The sequence below is a fragment of the Cynocephalus volans genome, chromosome 15 (assembly GCF_027409185.1).
Source record: "Cynocephalus volans isolate mCynVol1 chromosome 15, mCynVol1.pri, whole genome shotgun sequence".
NCBI classification, from domain to species: domain Eukaryota; kingdom Metazoa; phylum Chordata; class Mammalia; order Dermoptera; family Cynocephalidae; genus Cynocephalus; species Cynocephalus volans.
In genome coordinates this window covers 76,952,939-76,971,010 of record NC_084474.1, presented here as the reverse complement: position 1 = coordinate 76,971,010, position 18,072 = coordinate 76,952,939, and the positions used below count along the sequence as shown (strand labels likewise).

Genomic DNA, 18,072 nt, shown 5'->3' with positions numbered 1-18,072 from the left:
ATTCTCTACTCACCAGTCACAGAGCATTTTGAAATGCTTACGTTGAGGCATTTTTAAACAGCTTTACTGAGATATAACTCACATATCAGACAATGCACACCCATTTAAAGTGTACAATTCAGTGGTTTTTAGTGTATTCACAGAATTGTACGATCATTATCACAATCAATTTTATAACAATTTGTCACCCCAGAGAGAAATCCTGTCGCCATTAGCAGCTATTCCCCATTTGTATTCAACCCCCTCCTCCCCTGCAACCTTTAGGAAACCACTAGTCTACTTTCTGCCTCTTTAGATTGCCTATTCTGGACATTTCTTATAAATGGAATCAAACAGTATGTGGCCTTTTGTGACCGGCTTTTTTTACTTAAAAGGTTCTTCCATGTAGCATGTATCAGTACTTCATTCCTTTTTATTGCCATATGAGATTCCATTGAATGGATATACTACATTTTGTTTATCCATTCAACAGTTGATGGACATTTGACTTGGTTTCATTTTTTAGCTATTATGAATTACGTTGCTATGAACATATAGAGAGGAACTTTTGAGATGGTTTTATTTAACCCTCTTATTTCATAGACAAGAAAACAGTGGTTTGGAGTGGTTTTGAAGTAACACAGCTAGGATGGGAACCCAGGTTTATCAATTCCAGTTTCCTCTTGACCCTACAGACTTAAGTTAACGTTTTGAAAAAGTGTTTGCTGGGCCGGCCCCGTGGCTCACTCGGGAGAGTGTGGTGCTGGTAGTGCCGCGGCCGCGGGTTCGGATCCTATATAGGGATGGCCGGGATGATGCTCACTAGTAGAGCGTGGTGCAGACAACACCGTGCAGAGAGTTGCAATCCCCTTACCGTCAAAAAAAAAAAAAGAAAGAAAGAAAAAGTGTTTGCCACCTGCATATTTTCCTGCCTGTCTATATTTCGTTGTTTTTTTAGCTTTTGGGTTTTTTTGGTGGTTGATCAGTAGGGGGATCCGAACCCTTGACCTTGGAGTTATCAGCACCTCACTCTAACCAAGTCAGCTAACTGGCCAGCCCTAAATTGTTGAGTATGTAGCAGTGTTGGCTTATTTATGAGGTTTGTAATTTGAACTGGAGGTCCAATCTGAGACCATTTAATGTGTAAATTTCTAATAGAAAGCATGCTAAATAATATAGTACTGTAGTTTATGTGATTACAATATTTTAAATACTCAATCTAAAGAATCCTTAGAAATCACAAAGCTGAAACCACATCAAAAGAAGCACAACTATTATTAAAATTCAGAATTTCAGCGCTGATTCATCATAGTGAATAAGAATGCACCAAGCATTCTCAACACTGTTGCTGAAGTGTACCTTTGAGGTAACAAGGGAGAAATAAAGGAGAGGAAAGACTCTTGCTGGAAACCTGTTTTCTTTTAGATATATCTTTCTGCCTTTCTGACACTTGGTAGGATTTTTTTTTTTTTTTTTTTTTTCTTAATTTGACTAGCTATATCGTGTAACTGCAATGTGGTATGGAGGGGAGGGAAGGTAACATTTGAGCTAGAGTGACCTTACAGCCATTTCTGTTTCTTTTCTCTGCTTCTCTTAAAATCTTCCAGCTGAAGGCATTAGGAATCCTCCTTAGAAGAGAGAGCTGGGTCGTTGTTCATTGTTCTGCCCAGTAATAAGACAGAGCCTGGTATATGGTGCAGTGAGAAGAGCACTAAACTGCACTCTGCATCTAATAAGCTGTGTGACTGTGGTCATTAGCTTTATTTACTCATCTGTAAAAAGCAGGTCATAGGTCTTTCCATTCGACCTCGCAAGTGCAATATGTGGAGTGAGGAGTAAGAGTCAGAGGCTATGGGAAGGTTTGACTGTCCCTTTATTCCCCCTTCCCCACATTGCTTCCCCTTGCTAGAATGTAAGCTCCTGGAAGACAGGGACTGGGGTTGTGTGTGTGTGTATGTGTGTGTCTCATAATAGTAAGTACCTCCCAATGTAGTCATGCTGGAGGAGACACAATGGTAAGCAAACAGACATGGTTCCTCTCTGACAGGCTTATGATCTAGTGGAGGGAGACAGGGATTAACCACGTAATCATAAATGTGTCCATCAGGTCAGGAAGAGAGCCATGAAGGAAAGGGCGCCACGTTGTGAGGGAGGGAATTCAGGGGGACCTCACTGGTCTTTGGGATGGGGGGCTTAGTAACTGTGGAATTGACTGTCCTCTCTTTGGGTCTGTTTTAGCCCTTGGTAGTTAGGGCATGTTACTTACTGGAATTCAGTTAGGAGAGCATAGATTAACCTCACTCAGGTGACTTTGGTTCAGGGCTTTATTGAAGACATGGTTTAGATATTTTTAAAAATTCACTTTTCTTGAGAAGAGCAATTTTTAAAAATATTCTCATTTTGGCGTTCTCTAATTTTTTGAATTGTTTCTGTACTTAGATGTTACTTTGTTCTCAAATTCTGAACCATGACATTTGGCTTATTTTTGTTTCCAGGAGCTTTTGATGGGAGGCCAGCAGACTATTTATTTATGCTTCTCTTTAACTGGATTTGCATCGTGGTATCCTTCAGTCTGTTATTTTGGGCCAGAAATAACCCAGTTTTTTACAGTTTGGGGGAAATAGACATTATTCTTTAAAAACTTCAAATTATAGTATTTGCATCTTTTGTTTACTACAGTTAATAATGAAGAATAATTAAAGTTCTTTTTAAAATCTGTAGTAAATCCTATAGCCCTTGAGTGATGCAGTCTCTCACCATTGCCTTTGTAGGATTTTTCCACATTTGGTTGAGTTTTATTACTGTTCCCTATTGTTCCCAGTTCTCTGTGTTCTCATGTGTGACAGCTTGTTGACTGAAGCACCAAGAGATTCTGTACCATGAGACAGCTTTTAAAATCTGTGATCCTTATCAGAAAATTAATTTGCAATCAGCATCCTTTTCTGATTCATTGCTGTCTTCCTCTTGGGGTAACAAATAGTAATTCAGTCCCTCAGTAAAGTACCCAGCTCTGAGACAGGACACAGTACATCTCTGCTTTTTTTAACCACAGCCGTCAGCAGCCTTCCGACGGAGGGCTGTTACAGATGGCAAGAGGAGCAGAAGTTGGTGAGCTCACAATTGCCTTTGGACTCAGCTTCCACTTAAACTTGGCCAAGAGCCAGAAAGTGTGACACTTTGGATGCCCTTTCCCATCCTTTAAGGGAAGAAAAAAAATTGTTTTGGATTTCAGCCATGCTCTAGAGTCCTGAATATGAATAAAATCATTATTTATTTCAAAGGGGACAGGCATCTCCATCCTCTATTTGAAGGAGAGATGCTGCAAAGCAGTGGCAAGGAGAGGGAAAGAGGATGCCAGGTGACCAAACTGTCATATATCAAAGCTGTTAATTTCCACCATTTTCTTGTCTTAGCATAGTCTAATGGAATACTCATAATGATGATTATTAGATTCCTTTGTGTTTTGGGATGTTTTAAGCAATCTGAACTATAGAAAAGTGTTTTCCTTCAGAACATTGGAATGAGATTAACATTTAAAAGGGGGAAAATAACCTATCTTGACTAGGTACAGAATGCATTGTTTATATCAGATCTTTAACTCTACCAATCAAGATTACTGGTTTAGCAATGGATATGCAGGTAAGTGTCCTTTTAAACTATCTCTTTGCCCTTTTATATGGCCATATTTACTTTTCATATTTACTATTATTGGCCTTTGACAGAAATTGCATTAACTGTGAGATTATGTGGATGTTTTGAAATTATAAAGTTATAGCTATTTTATTTTGAAGATCTTAAGTCAGCCAAAACCTTGAAGATCTTACATGACTTATCTAAATCATTGCTTTTCTTTCTCATTTCTGGCTTCTTTATTATGTTTGAACATTGAGAATAACGGTTATCCAGTGTTTTCTGGGCATGTCTGTGGATATGTATTTTTTAAAGATTGAGATTATATGGTAAGTAAAGCTTTGTTGCCTACTTTTTGCAAGCAACAGAGCTTACCTTGATATTTCTGAATCCATCTAAAATGATTGTGTTGTATTTTATTATAGGATTTTTTTAGCATTCATTGTATGATAAATTAAATAATAGCATCAATTTATCATTCTGGTCAGCTGAATTTCCTTTTGGGTTTTGAATACCCACATGAAAATATTTTTTGAAGAGGAGGGGTAAAAAGTAAAAAGCATAGTAGATTTATGCTAAGCCTCTTTTAGTGCCTCTGGAGCCTAGTTTTTACATGTTGACTTCTTTTGCAGTTGCTGATGATTCCTTTGATCATGTCAGTACTTTATGTCTGGGCCCAGCTGAACAGAGACATGATTGTATCATTTTGGTTTGGAACACGATTTAAGGTACTTTACCTTAGTTGGAAAAACTTCATTTATTTGTCTTTGCAGAAATCCCTCTTAAGCCCAGGGATGTACTTTCTGACTCATCCAGAAGAGGTCACTGCAGAGCAGTGTACTGTAGACAAGACCCTCTTTCCCCTCAGTCCCAGTTCTATTTCTTTAGCCAACCTGGAGGCCCTTGCTGACTGCTGTTACTTCTCCACTCCTTCTGTACCTCATGTCCCTCAGGGATATGTCCCTGAGTGATTTTTTGTGTGTGTGTGTGTGTGTGTGTGTGTGTGTGTGTGTGTGTGTGTGTGTAAGATACTCATGAAACCCCGTCTTTTAAAATCTGTTCTTATCCCTCTCTCACTCCCTATTATGAGCTTTACACTTGCTAAAACACATTGGTTTTTGCACCAAACACTTCCATCTATACCTTCTTTCACACTTTTCCACCTGTAACATCTTTTCGATTCTCTTCCTCATATAAATCATACCTATTCTTTTTTTTTTTCTCAATTTTATTTATATTTATTTTTGTCAGGTACAGTGTATTGTTTCAACACATGCATATACTGCACAGTTGAATCACTTACGGTAAATAGCATATCTACCCATTCTTAATTTTTGTTTGGACTGAACATATTTCCTGAGTCACCTGCCTGGAATTAGTCTTGCCTTTGGGCTTTTATAATACTTTGTGTTCCTCTGAATTACTTACCAAATTTAGCCTTAAGGTTGTTTATGTATAACCTTCTCTTTACTAGTTTTTGAAGTTCCTTGCAACTCCCTTTGCTCTGGGAGAGTGTGATTAGTTCAGAATGTCAATGTGTAATGAGTTAAAAATTCGAAGAAATTTTGTGAGATATGTAAAAGAAGAACCTAAAAAAGATGGGGTATTTTTAGTTCGTAACAATTTGCATGTTGAAGTCCTACTGTGTTTCTGTCATGGGCCATGTTTTTAGCACCACCCATAGGACGCTCATCTACTTTCTGAAGCAGGTTGTTAATATTAATTCAACATGGCATGTATTGCATCTGAACTATGTGCAAAGTACTCTGTCCAGTTATAAGTATACAAATAAGTATAGTTTTAGATAGGAAGTTTAAGTACAGTAGGAATGATTCTAGGTTGATCCAAGAAATTTTGCAGTGACCTTCCAAAGGATTTATATAAAGCCCTTGTCAATATATCGTTACCCATTTCAGTCCCTCTAGCAGGTGTATCCCCTTTAGGTGTGGCTATTCACATTTGTGTATACTCTTTCCTAGGCCTGTTATTTACCCTGGGTTATCCTTGGATTCAACTATATCATTGGAGGCTCGTAAGTGAGATTAGATTTATTTAATTAGAAACTAATCCTTGGAAAACTTCCATTAATCTTTATCTTCTTTCTCTAATTTTCATAAAGTAAAAAATCTCAGCATCGATGCATTAGAACCTTATACTTATGGAATAATTTTATTTTGATGTAACTGATTAAATTGCAGGGCTTTAAGCACTTTTAACATTGTGGTTATTTTGTTGTTTTGGTGGATGGCTGGCACAGGGATCAAACTGGATCTTGGTGTTATCAGCACCACATTGTAACCAGCTGAGCTAAACTCCCAGCCTTAAGCACATTTAACTTTGAATGGTTGTAATTTTGTTAGCTCATTGTTAGACACAGTATGCTTATATATGTGTGTGTTTGAATAAATATGTATTTCTGGATTCATTAACCAGATTGAGCAAACGTAGACCTAATTTGTGTCTGAGTTAACTCCTCTGACAGGTATGCATAAAATTACTGTCTTTTATTCTTAAGGCATTTCCAGAATGCCTTGGAAATTGCTCACCAGTCACAGAAATGCAAATTGTCAGATGGGAAGTAGTTTGTAAGTGGTTTGATAGTATAGAAGCTTGGGCCAAGCAGGGTTAAATTTCTAGTTTGTTGGTCTAGAATTAGAGCTGAGACTTAGGAAAACCTTTAATGTATCCCATCAGAATTTTAAACGGAAGATACCAAGATGCAGGTAATCTAACACTCCCATTTCTTATGCTATAAAATATTTTCAGTATTTTAATAGGTTTTAATGGGATGAGTTCTTCATATGTCTGACATATTTGCTCTGTGGGATCCTAACTTTTTCCTCATACTTATAGGGAGAAGTGAATGAATTGAGCAGACTAACTCTGTTTATAGCATAGCCCGTTCTGAGCTTGGGAAGGCTGCTCTCCCACCCAGGACGGCAGAGTGGGCGTAATTGCAGATGTTGGTTTGTCTCTAACAGGAATCATGTTGCAGGTGAAGACAAAGAAGGATATATAATAGTAAGAATGGATTTATAAAATCTTGAGGTGACCTATATGTAAGCCATGGGAAAAGTGAAGGTCAGTGTTTATTTTAGGATTACAGGGTGAAGGTCAGCTTTCCTAAGTGATCTCTGTGGTCCCTTACACTCAAGGATACAAGAAGCAGGAGAGAAGTACTTCATGGTTTCAGGAATGGGAGAGCAGGAATTTATTGTGCATCTTTTCCTTACTCCCATGTGTCTCTCTTAGTACCCTTAGTATTTGCCTGCATTTTTCACATTTAATATTCATGACTGAAAGCATTCAGAAACTTGCTTTTCAACTTCCCTAGACTCTTGAGGCAGGAAGTAGCAAAAACAATATTTTGATGATGGACTGGGGCTTGAAAGAGATGGCAGAGGGTTGCTGGCCTTGAAGAGCAATGGGCCTCATTGGTTTAGCAGGACCGATCTTCCCTCTCCCTCGGAATGTATTTGCCACTCAGACTACAAAAGGGCTCATTGTGGAGCTGTCATCGACACCCAGGGACTGTGAATGGGCTGCAGTGAAGGATCACTTCCCTTATGCTATTCGTTAAAACTTGGTGCATCTCACTTTATTGCCTGAATGTCTTTAATCTGGCTCTCTTTTTGCAGGGTAATCAATGAGCTAATTGGAAATCTTGTTGGACATCTTTATTTCTTCTTAATGTTCAGATACCCAATGGACTTGGGAGGAAGAAATTTTCTATCCACGCCTCAGTTTTTGTAAGTATTTCCCCCCACTTTAACAGTCATTTTACTTCCTGTGTTCTTATTTATCCTGATAAGAGTTCCCTGAGGAGTAGGAGTTACCTCTCTGTCTAATGGAGAAATGTGAGCCAACAAATGACTTACCCTAGTCACATACTCACAGGAAACCAGAGATCAAAGCCTCAGCTGAGTCTCCTTCATGGCACCCTTTTAGCCAAGGACCATTGGTGACTGAATTCAGACATCTCAAGAAGCATAGCAGCCCTGCTGAGCAGGCTAGGGCACCTGATGCAACTCCAGTGTGCACAGCAGTGGGCTGGGGGATGGGCAGAGTAACAGAATAATGGTGTTTTCTTGAAGCACCAGTTTTACCCATGATCTTGGCTGAGAAAGGGGTAAGTTAGCTTATTGTTAAGTACTTTTAAACATTTTTATATTAAATATTACGGAATTGAAATTTTATAGGACTGTTTAAAGTTAAAATGAGACACTCGAGGTTTGTATAGTCCTGATGCCCTGGGGATATATGCTCATTCTTTATCTACTTTTATGGTTTTCTAAAGTGAGAAGACCAAGGGCAACAGCACTGATGTCTGAATCCAGTTCCCTTCCTATAACAGTTTTGGTATTGGGAAAGTTATTTAATAAAATCTTCAAGCTTCAGTTTGCAGGTCTGTAAGTTGGGGGGAAGCCCCTGTCTCACAGGACTGCATGAGGTAAAATATACTGTTGGGAGCACAATAGTGGGTACTTAGTAAGTAAAAGCTACTTGCCATATTCCTATAGTTGGGGGTGGGGGTGGGATTTTGATGAGCTGAGAAGAGGTGCTCACACACTTAAGCATGTGAGTGGTTATGACCATTCTGTCAGTGAAGCAAAAGGCTGTTGAAGAAGGGACCAGTTAAATCACCATCTGGGTGTCTCAGCCTGCCTGACAATCACGCCTAATCTCATGTCGGGGATATGCAGTAATAGCTTGCATTTAAAAGCTTAAAAAAAAACCCTTTCACATCTTGTTCATTTGAGTGTTCTGCAGTTCTGTCATTCTTCCAAGGGGTCAGTGAGGGCAGTAAAGCTGAGTAACTACCCCCCCCACCCCCATTTATAGGTTAAGGGTATGTTTTTGAAAGACTTTTAAATTGTGATCTATAATATACAAAGAAGTACAGTGTTGTTGTTGCATGTATGTTTTTTTCTTTAAGAGAATAAAAAGAAACTTGTTCTCTTCTGAGCCTTGGGTTGCCTTTAGGCTAAAAAAACAAATGACCAATCTGCTTTCTAATTATCAAAGGACATAATAACAGCAGGTTTGGATTTTGGATTTAGGTTTATCAAGTAGGATGGCAGATGCATCAATTAAAAAAATCTTGGTGCTTTGGGGGATAGCCAACAGTTATTTTACTTTAAATGGCCATATTCTGACTTAACGGCTTGTAGATATTTCTTAATTGTGGGCAACAAAGTATTCAAGATTCTAGTGTAAAATCAGCCCACACTGGAGCTTGCCTTTCACTTGAGCTTTCTCTGTTGGTGGAAGTCCTTCTGTTAAATTTTGCATAAAGATCAGATGACAAACCGTAGCTCCTTGCAAAGCAGTAACTGCTTTGAAATTACCATAAATTTTTGTTGATTATGTATAATTGGGTGTTTTTTTATTCTAATTACTTGCATTTAATTTCACTATCTGCTTAAGCAGTGGAGATGGCTTCCATATTGTCTTAGACTAAATAGCAGAGCAAGACAGCTCTAGTGTTGCCTTTTTTAAGTGTTCTATTTTTTTATGTACTTGGGAGGAATATTGTACCAGATGTCGTGGATGTTGAGAAACCAGCGCTTGGAAATACATTTTTATTTAATGATAAAGCTGTACTTGTTTAAAAGGGAGGAGAGGTGAGTTGTATAATTGTAGGATGTATCGGTATTCTGTATTCCATTCAGAAAAGTAGTTGTATGTATCTTTTTCTCTTCTGTACCCACTTAATTTTCTGTTTAAAGGGGCTATTGTTTTGGGGGGGAAGGAGTTCAAAGGTTTCAAGGTGGTGTAAACAAGTGAGAACTCTGGTCACCAACTGCTGTTCCATCCCGAATAAGATGCATGGAGTGTAGGAAGTAGTGCAGGGTGCAGGCTCCGGAGCCAGGCTGCCTGGGTTTGAGTCCTGACTCACATTGGAAGAGCTTCACGATTGAAAATGGACAGTAGTAGTGCCTACCTCATAGAGTTGTTGTGAAGATCAGATGAATTTATAATCGTGCAGCACCTGGTGTAAGATAAATGCTCATTGAACGATAAGTTTACATAGTAGCTGCTTTAGTATAAGGTTGTTCTCTTCAGGCTTTCTTGCTGAGGGCAAGTCACCTGTCATGGCTTACTCTTGGTGCCAAGAGGGGTTTCAACAGGGGTATCAGATCATACTCTCTGCCTTCCAGCAAAATTAAACCTTAGGATCTGGAAAATGGAATACGTTTAAACACATCCTGAGATGTTATAGTCAAGGACAGGAAACAGTTGGAAAATGCTATTGAGTGGATAGATTTGGGGGTTTAAGTTTTCTTAGCTATTCTGTGACTCTGAATTTATTATTTTATAAGGTGGGAAATCATCTAACCTTTTTGGCCTCAGCTTTCCCACCATCTAGGGGAGATGGGAAGAATGCAGTTAGAGGAGAGGTTATGAATAAACTTTAAAAACCTCCAAGACATAATGCCTTCTTCCCCACTCTCCCTTGATGGACTCAGCTGAGAGTCTCTTGTGGCTTTGTCCTTTGAAAGAGAATTTACTTTGTATCCTTTGATCCAATCTGATTTATATTTAGATACACCAACGTCAGTGCTTTCTGGTTGTTGAGCTGGTGGGTGTAATATTTTTGTTCTCACACTGTTCTGCATGAATTACTTTTCTAATCAGAAAAAAAAGAGTTTAAAGTGTGAATTTAGCTGAAACCTTAATAAATTTAAGAAATATGAAAAGCAACTGCCATCTGTGTCGAGGTCATTGAGCTAAGTGCTGAAAAGGCAATGTTAAGTAAGACCTAGTAGTCCCTGACAGATGCTGTGGAAGCGCCAAGAGAGGGAGATGTGCTAAATGGTCAGATAATTGTGTGGCAATGACATTGTTCTCTTTTTTCCCTTTGTTTCCCCTCTTTCTGCTCCAGGTACCGCTGGTTGCCCAGCAGGAGAGGAGGGGTGTCAGGATTTGGTGTGCCCCCTGCTAGCATGCGGCGAGCCGCTGATCAGAATGGTGGAGGTGGGAGACACAACTGGGGCCAGGGCTTTCGACTTGGAGACCAGTGAAGGAGCAGCCCCTGGCCCACACACCAGCTGCTCCACTCAGATGACGTTTCCTCCCAGTGCTGGGTGTGCTTAACAACCAAGTTATAGCTAACGCTGTTGGACCTGACCCACACTGAATGTGATCTTTCAGTACAAGACAAAATTTTTTAAATCCTGAAGAAAAATATAAGTGTTCCTCAAGTTCCATGATTCTCATTCAAGTTCTTACTGCTATGAAGAACAAATATCAACTGTGCAAATTTCGAAACTGACTATATTTTTTGGTGTCTTCTCTTCTTCCCTTTCTGTCTGAATAATGGGTTTTTAGCAGGTTCTAGTCTGCTGGCACCGAGCTGGGCATCTGGGTTGGGCAAAGGGTTGGGTAACCAAACCTTTTCAAAAGGACTCTTATCTGTTTCTTGCACACATGCTCCCTCCCACTTTTCCCAGCCCCCAAATTTGCAACTAGAGAAGGTTGCCCATAAAATTGTCCTGCCTTTGACAAGCTCTCTTATTTATTGACTTTTGCCAAGGCTTGGTTGCAAAGAACTCATTCGCACAGTTTTTTCCCCTTTGGTGGCAGGACTGTAACAATAGGGAAGAAGACTGAAGCAGTGGATGAATAGCTTGCTCAGCTTTTGGAATTGCTGTGACCTGACATCAGTTGCAACCATTTGCCACCTCTTCAGATGTTTTTATAAAAAAGCACCACTGAGTCGGTGAGGGCCACAGATTGGTATTAATAAGGTATGAGGGTTGTTGCTAGGCATTTTTTTCCCTAAGTTAAGTGATCAAAATTGTAGTGGAGTTGCACCTAACATGGGGGGTAAGTTTAATCCATGGTGGACATAATCCCTTTGTGTTTTGTATATAGGGCATACTGGCTTTGTGTCCCAGAGTGGTTGGATTGTGTTGTATTGGGAGGTTCCAAATCACATTGGCCACAGCAAGATGCTCTCTTTGAGAGGCTCCTGGATGTTGATTGCATTTCATTATCATTCTGGATGTATGTTTGTTGAGTAAGGTGGGAGAACCTCATACCCTATTTAAATTGTCTTTTTTTTGCTCCCTGCCCTGTTTTTGGTGAAGTGTTTTAGTTAATTGTGAGGAAGGTGTAGCTCCTGTGTGTGTAGATCATTTTTTAAAGCTAACTTAAGCACACCTAAGTGAATCACACATAATTTTGGTTTGTAATGATTTTAGAATCATTTGTGTTTGAGGGTCTTTATTATTTTGAGTCATGAATGTACAAGCTCTGTGTATCAGGCCAGCTTAAATACTCACCAGTTTTATTCATGGGTGGGCTTTTTCCATCAGAGCTTGGCTCATCACCAAATGAAGTTTTTTGAAGGCTATGGTGTTTCGCACAGTTATTTTACTTTGTTTTTATTCTGAAAGCAGACTGTGAGTAGTAGTCAGGTGACTACTGTACTTTGAGTCAGCTAAAAAGGCTTTGAGCATTTTGATTAGTTTCTTTTCAAGAAACGTGCTCTACACAGTATGACTATTCTTTTCCCTACTCTTAAACATTGATGCGTGTTATGTTAGGAAATGGGAATTTGAAACAGCTCCTTATTTTTAATAAAGTTTGTTTGTGTGTACCTCTCCATACTTAATTTATATGATAGAATAGTAGGTGGGGAGAGTCTGAATCTTCACTGTCATATGTTTTGCTGTTGAGCTGTGGCCACAATAAAATTTACTTGTAAAGTTTTAGAAGCCATTGTTCCTGTTATGTTGCATGTGTACTCACTGTACAGGAGTGGAAACTCATTGTATGTGTAAGAAGATTCTAAGGGTAGGTGAGCTAGAGTCTCTTATGTGCCCTCTTATCAACTCCACTGTCTGAGAGCAGTAGTTTTTCTAAAGGTTTCCAGGAGTATTTAGAACTCTTCTGTTCAAGGCAAAGTGTTCATTAAATTCTTCCTCTTAGACACGGCTAGGAAACTAATCATTTTATTGATCTTTTCTGGATTGCCTATCTTTCTGGAATAATTTTACCAAAACAAGCTATTTGAGTCTTGACTTGGCAAGATAAGACATGACAGTGGATTCTCTTTATGAATAATAAAAAAAAATACTTGTTTTGTACAGATGATTCCCCTTTTTGTACTGAATCCTTTCTATTGGTAAAAATTGTAAATTAAAACGAACAATTTGAAGGTTGTCTGTGTTAAGTTTACATATCCCTGCTCTGCTGTCTCTTAGATACTATGTAGTTTATGCAACCAGTCATCTCTTGATGAGCATTTAGGAAGAATTTAGTGTTTTTTGCTATCAGAGTGACATAGCACACATTTTTGTACAGAATTCTGTTTATGTGTTGGAGAATATCATGGTTAATTCATGGAAACAGAATTCCTGGCTTTTCATTTTAATGAAGCAGGATGCTTCTGAACTTTGGGTTAGAAGTCGTATCTGATTGTAGTATGCTGGATGGCATTTCTGTAGCTTCTACCCGTGGGTCTGAGTCCTGGAACTCTATAGAATTAGTTTAATCCCTTTTCCATGTAAGACCCATAGAGACTAGAAAGCAGGTGCCATGGCCTTCCTGAGACTTTTTTCCTGGAGGGTGAACCATCCAAGACTGTATTCCGGGCCTGCAAGGCCGACTTCATTCATCACAAGGTGGGGCAATGAGAAGCAGCAGGGCCGTGCATTTCTCTTCTCTTCTGGGGAAGCACCAAAATGATAGGAGAGATCCTGCTTATTTTGAAGGACAGCACACTGCCAATATCATTGTATCCTAAGCTACCTTTTGAATAACACTGATGATAATGTTGCAGTTGCCAACATCTTTATTCATTGCTAACTCAGTTTCTGAGGTTCCTTTTATATTTTCAGCAGTAACTTAATACTCTGAATAACAAAGCTTAACCTTTGGAAAAAGTTCCTCCTCTATTCCTGTACTTTTCACTTGTATCTTCTAAGGCTGGGCTAAGCAAACATGCTTTTACTGGCAATTTACTTGTTTGCTTTCCAGAGTGGCTCTGTTGATTTGAATTGCAGTGCGGGGAGGGGGATTCCAGGTCCTGTGTTTCCTTATGTGTGTGGTTTAAGCCCAGGGTGCTTTTCCACATGCTCCCCTTATCACTTCAATTCTGTTTGTTAGGGTAGGAATCCCATGTTCAGGGGCACACCTGGGCATTGAGCATTAATGTGACAGGTACTTTATGAATAATTTAAGCCTCCAGTCTGTGGTGTTTTAATCTGGTTATAATGAGAACCGTTTGAGACTTAAAAAATGCAGATATTTTGCATCGTTCCCATTACACATATTTTTAAAGCTCCCAGTGATTCTGATAATCAGCAGAATTTGGGAACCAGTATATAAGCCAGCTTGTGAAATAGGTGGTATTATCCCCATTTTCCAGAGAAGGAATCTTAAGACTCAATAAGTTACTTGATTAAGATCAAGTAGCTAGAAGGTGCCAGAAGCAAGATATGAACCCAAGTTTGAGTTAAGGCCTTTGCTGCAGCTTTTCAGTTGAATCCAAAGCAAATACAAACGATATGGTCTATTGCAGAGTATGTTCTTTCTTCTGAGTTCGACACCTTGTCCCATTGTAGGGACTCAATTTGTTGACTAAACTAACCACAAGTAATTGCAATACAACTTGACAAACTGCCAGAATAGAAATAAGTAAAAAATGTCTTGGACAGAGGAACTTGGTCTTGAAAGACTGACGGGCAATTCCAGCCTGAGATAGGGGAAAACCATTCTTTCTAGGAATAGGAAATGGCAAGGACAGGAAATTTTGGGAAGAGCACTGTGTGGCTAGATGTGTAGAATACATCTAGGGAGTGGCAGGGAAAGAGGCTGGGAAGGTAGATGGGGGCTTAATCTTGAAAAGCTTTTGTGTCATAGTTTGAACTTCAATCTGTGGGCAATGGGGAACCATTGAAAAGTTTTCACATTTGTTCTTTTAAAAAGTAACTGGCTGCAGCATGGGGAGTAGGGGAGAAGGCTGGGGAGAGGAGCAGCTGAAGATAAGAGGACCAAGTTTTGTGCTGATTGCTGTGGGGCAGATTTAAGGTAAGGGTTGGCCTGAGCTAAGACAGTGGGATTGGGGGCTGGATTGGAGAGACCTCTCTGAGAGAATTGCTAGGACTTAATGAGGAAGTGGAGGGCTATGTGAAGGGGTTTCCATTGGATATCAGGGCTTGAAGTGTGTTTCCCATAGAAACAAGCTGGGTAAGTGCTATTTATGGATATCGTTGGTGCAGCACACAGTAGATAATTAGACGCTGGTGGACCAGCCTGGAAACCTAGTCAGTACTGGTAAGTGTATTTCTGTGGAAAAATACGTTATGAGCTACAAATCCCTCAGCTTGAAAATGAAATTTTAGATCATGATCTCTTCCTGAAATGGAGACAGCTTTGCAGAAGGCCCCAGTGGAGGAGAAGCAATTCTCTTGATTCCGTCACCATCCTGCAGGGCCCAGCTTAAACATCATTTCATCAAATAGAGGCCTATCTAGACCCGAAGGCAAGGTTAGATGTCTTCCCGTGTGGCCTACAGGCACCCTGATCTCTGCTTTCTGACACTCATTACACCTGTAATCATTTGCTTAGTGTGTCTGTCCCACGATCTGTAAGCATCATTAGCGCTTTTTTCATGGCTGTATCCTAGTGCATAGCGCAGGTTTGCCACATATAGGTGCTTATTATGTGTTTGATGCACTGAACCGAAATTTCGGCTAGAAAATAAGTTGGATAGGAATTTGGCCTGCTTAGGGAGAAAGCTAATGGCCTGGTCTCCCAGGAGCATTAAAGGATTTTGTTGTTGTTATTCACATAAGGAAATCGTAGCTCCCTGAAACAGGATATGAGAAGAGGTTGGAGATAACGGGAAGAATGGACTCAAAAGTAAAATACTTTTTTTTAAGAAAAAGCAAAGCAGCTTCTGTCTACCATGTGTAATGGTGTGAGCACTTGGGCTGATTTGGGCAAAAAGAGACTTGGTACAGACTGAAGGCGAGTGAGAACATTTGGGAAGATTAATTGAAGGTATAAATTTAGCTTTCTCTCCCCTGAGGAATTCCCCTGTGGCCTGTACAAATGCACATGTATTTAGAAAGAAGAAACCCCTGCCATGTCATAGGGGCCAGAGAGACCCACAGGGAGTGCAGAATTGAATTTTGGTCGTAGGTGTAATGGTCATTTAAGAAATGTTTACTAAGCTCAGTTCGTCATTTGAAGCCTTAACCTGACCCAGATGAATCTGATATTCTTTCTCTTCTCTGTCAGTGTGTTGGCCTTTTCCTGATGGCTGGCAGTGATACAGTAAGTGTCGTCGTTAATTAAGGGCACTCACTGTTAGCTTAAGGGAACCTTTGGGTTTTGATCTTAACTGTCTTGTTATAGAAGTAGTAGACCTGGCTGTAAGAATATAAGATACATCTGTCCCCACAGCCAGGCTCTTATTCACCTCTAGGTCTGAGGTTCTTCCCTGGAGGTGCCCAGACCCCTTACTGAAGAGGAAGCATTGGGATTTTTCATGATCGCATGCATCAGGTAGGGTTCTTTGATTGCAGGTACCCAAAAAGGACTCTGGCTAAGTTAAGCAAGAAGGGAATTTATTGGAAGGAAACAGACTAGCTCACAGATTCCAAGGACCTCCTGAGAAACCTCACATGAAAAGGGGACCAAGGATCCAGAGAGCAGGGATTGATCTCACCACATCTCTCGCTGGGCTTAACCAGCTCCACCTTTGATTTTGTTCTTGTATCTCTCCCTTTAGGATTCAACTCTCGAGTCTTATTGGCCTAGCTTGGACCTTGTGCCTCCCCTCTGGCTAAGAATTCAGGGAAAAACTAGCCACTATAGGGGAGAGGTAATTTTCCAAAAGCAAATCAAACTGCTTTTGCCATAAGAGGGAGGAAGTGGATGCTGAATGTCTAAAAAGCCCCCCAGCACACTACAGTATGTAAATCACATGTTTAGCCTCCTGGGAGGGGCCTCTGGCTCTCTGGCTTTGCTTTTTTCCAACTCAGAAACAAGACAGTATTTTCTCCCATCTCCTTTTTCTGTCTCATCTACTGAGCATTAGTAAGCAATGTACGTTTAGCTGAAAATTTTGTGGGGAGAGGGTGAAAAGGGTTGATGTTGAACATCACAGCAAAAGTGACCCCTCACTGGAGAGCAGGGACTGTCTTTCTGGTTTCCCATGTCATCCCCAACACCTAGCTCAAAGCTTGGCACACATTGGCTTTTTGAGATAAATATTTGTCAAAGGAATGAATACATTTCATAACCTAAATTCTTTTTAGCTATCAACTGGCTTCCTGCCTTTCTCTCCATTCTTCCCCCATGTGGCCTTTCCAATCCCCTTTAGCGTCTTGGTCAATTTAATTCTGGCCCCAAATCTCTACACTCAGTAAAACAAAAGCCTTGCAGTTAATCAGACCTACCCACCTTAGAAAGCCTCGTCAAAGTTTTTCACTGGATACAAAGCAAGACTCTTAAGTCAGGGAAGCAGGTGATTCTGCTAAAAAAAAATTCTGGCATGCTCCCTGTAGTGGGTTAAATGGGGGGTGCCAAATGATATGTACATGTCCTAATTCCCAGATCCTATAAATGTGACTCTATTTGGAAAAAAGGATCTTTGCAGATGTAGTTAAGGATCTTGAGATGAAGAGGTCATCCTGGATTATCTGGTGGACTCTGAATCCAGTGACAAGTCTTCTTAGAGACACGCGGAAGCTTAGACAGAAGAGAAGAAAACGCAGACACACAGAGGCAGAGATTAGAGTGATGGAGACACTAGTTAAGCAAACCAAGGAACTCCTGGAGCCACCGGAAGCTGGAAGAGGCAAAGAATAGAATCTTCCCTACAACTTTTGGAGGAAGTGTGGTCCTGCTGACACCTTGATCTCAGACTTTTGGCCTTCAGAACTCTAAGAGAATAAATTTCTATTGTTTTACATCATCAAGTTTGTGGTAATTTGTTACAGCAGCCCTAGGAAACTAACACATCCCCTAAAGTACTGTAATAACCTCCCAGCTGTCTTCTCCCAAATCCTCCAATGCAGCGTGCACCTTTCTACCTCTCATACCTGGAGCAGGCTCAATCCTATCTCTGGCCTAACCAGGGACATTGGTGACCATATTTCTTCCCTTCAGGTGAGCAATTCAAGCTCTCCCCAGCACAGAAAGAAAGGTTGAGCACCATTGTCCCCCGAGCTAAGGTAGCCTGGAGGCATTTCTTCTCTGAGCCTTGAAAAAACTTACAATAATTTAGAAGCTGACAGCCAGGTTTCTCTTTGCATCCCAGTATCAGTCTACTTTTGTCATAGACCACTGCCATTCACAAAATATTACAAGAATGGAATTTTGGGTTTCTTATAGAAGCTCAAAGATCCTTTAGGCCAGTGGGTACCTAAAAGATTATCTAAATAAAAGATTTTAAAACTTTTTAGACAGAACTCTTTGCTCTAATGAAATCTCAAATCTTAA

At 40.0% G+C, this 18,072-nt stretch overlaps 1 protein-coding gene across 2 annotated transcripts in view; it reads left to right on the top strand.

Annotated features, from left to right (window-relative positions):
- DERL1 (derlin 1) overlaps nt 1-17,549 on the top strand; it is a 32,041-nt gene extending 14,492 nt beyond the window's left edge. For both annotated transcript variants that reach the window (XM_063079392.1, XM_063079393.1), the window contains exons 3-8: nt 2,475-2,539; nt 3,592-3,618; nt 4,242-4,337; nt 5,589-5,641; nt 7,248-7,358; nt 10,496-17,549. In XM_063079392.1, coding sequence (XP_062935462.1) covers nt 2,475-2,539; nt 3,592-3,618; nt 4,242-4,337; nt 5,589-5,641; nt 7,248-7,358; nt 10,496-10,634 — 491 coding nt within the window. In that variant the 3' untranslated portion in view covers nt 10,635-17,549. The remainder of the gene's footprint in view (nt 1-2,474; nt 2,540-3,591; nt 3,619-4,241; nt 4,338-5,588; nt 5,642-7,247; nt 7,359-10,495) is intronic.
- The last annotated feature ends 523 nt before the right edge of the window (nt 17,550-18,072 follow it).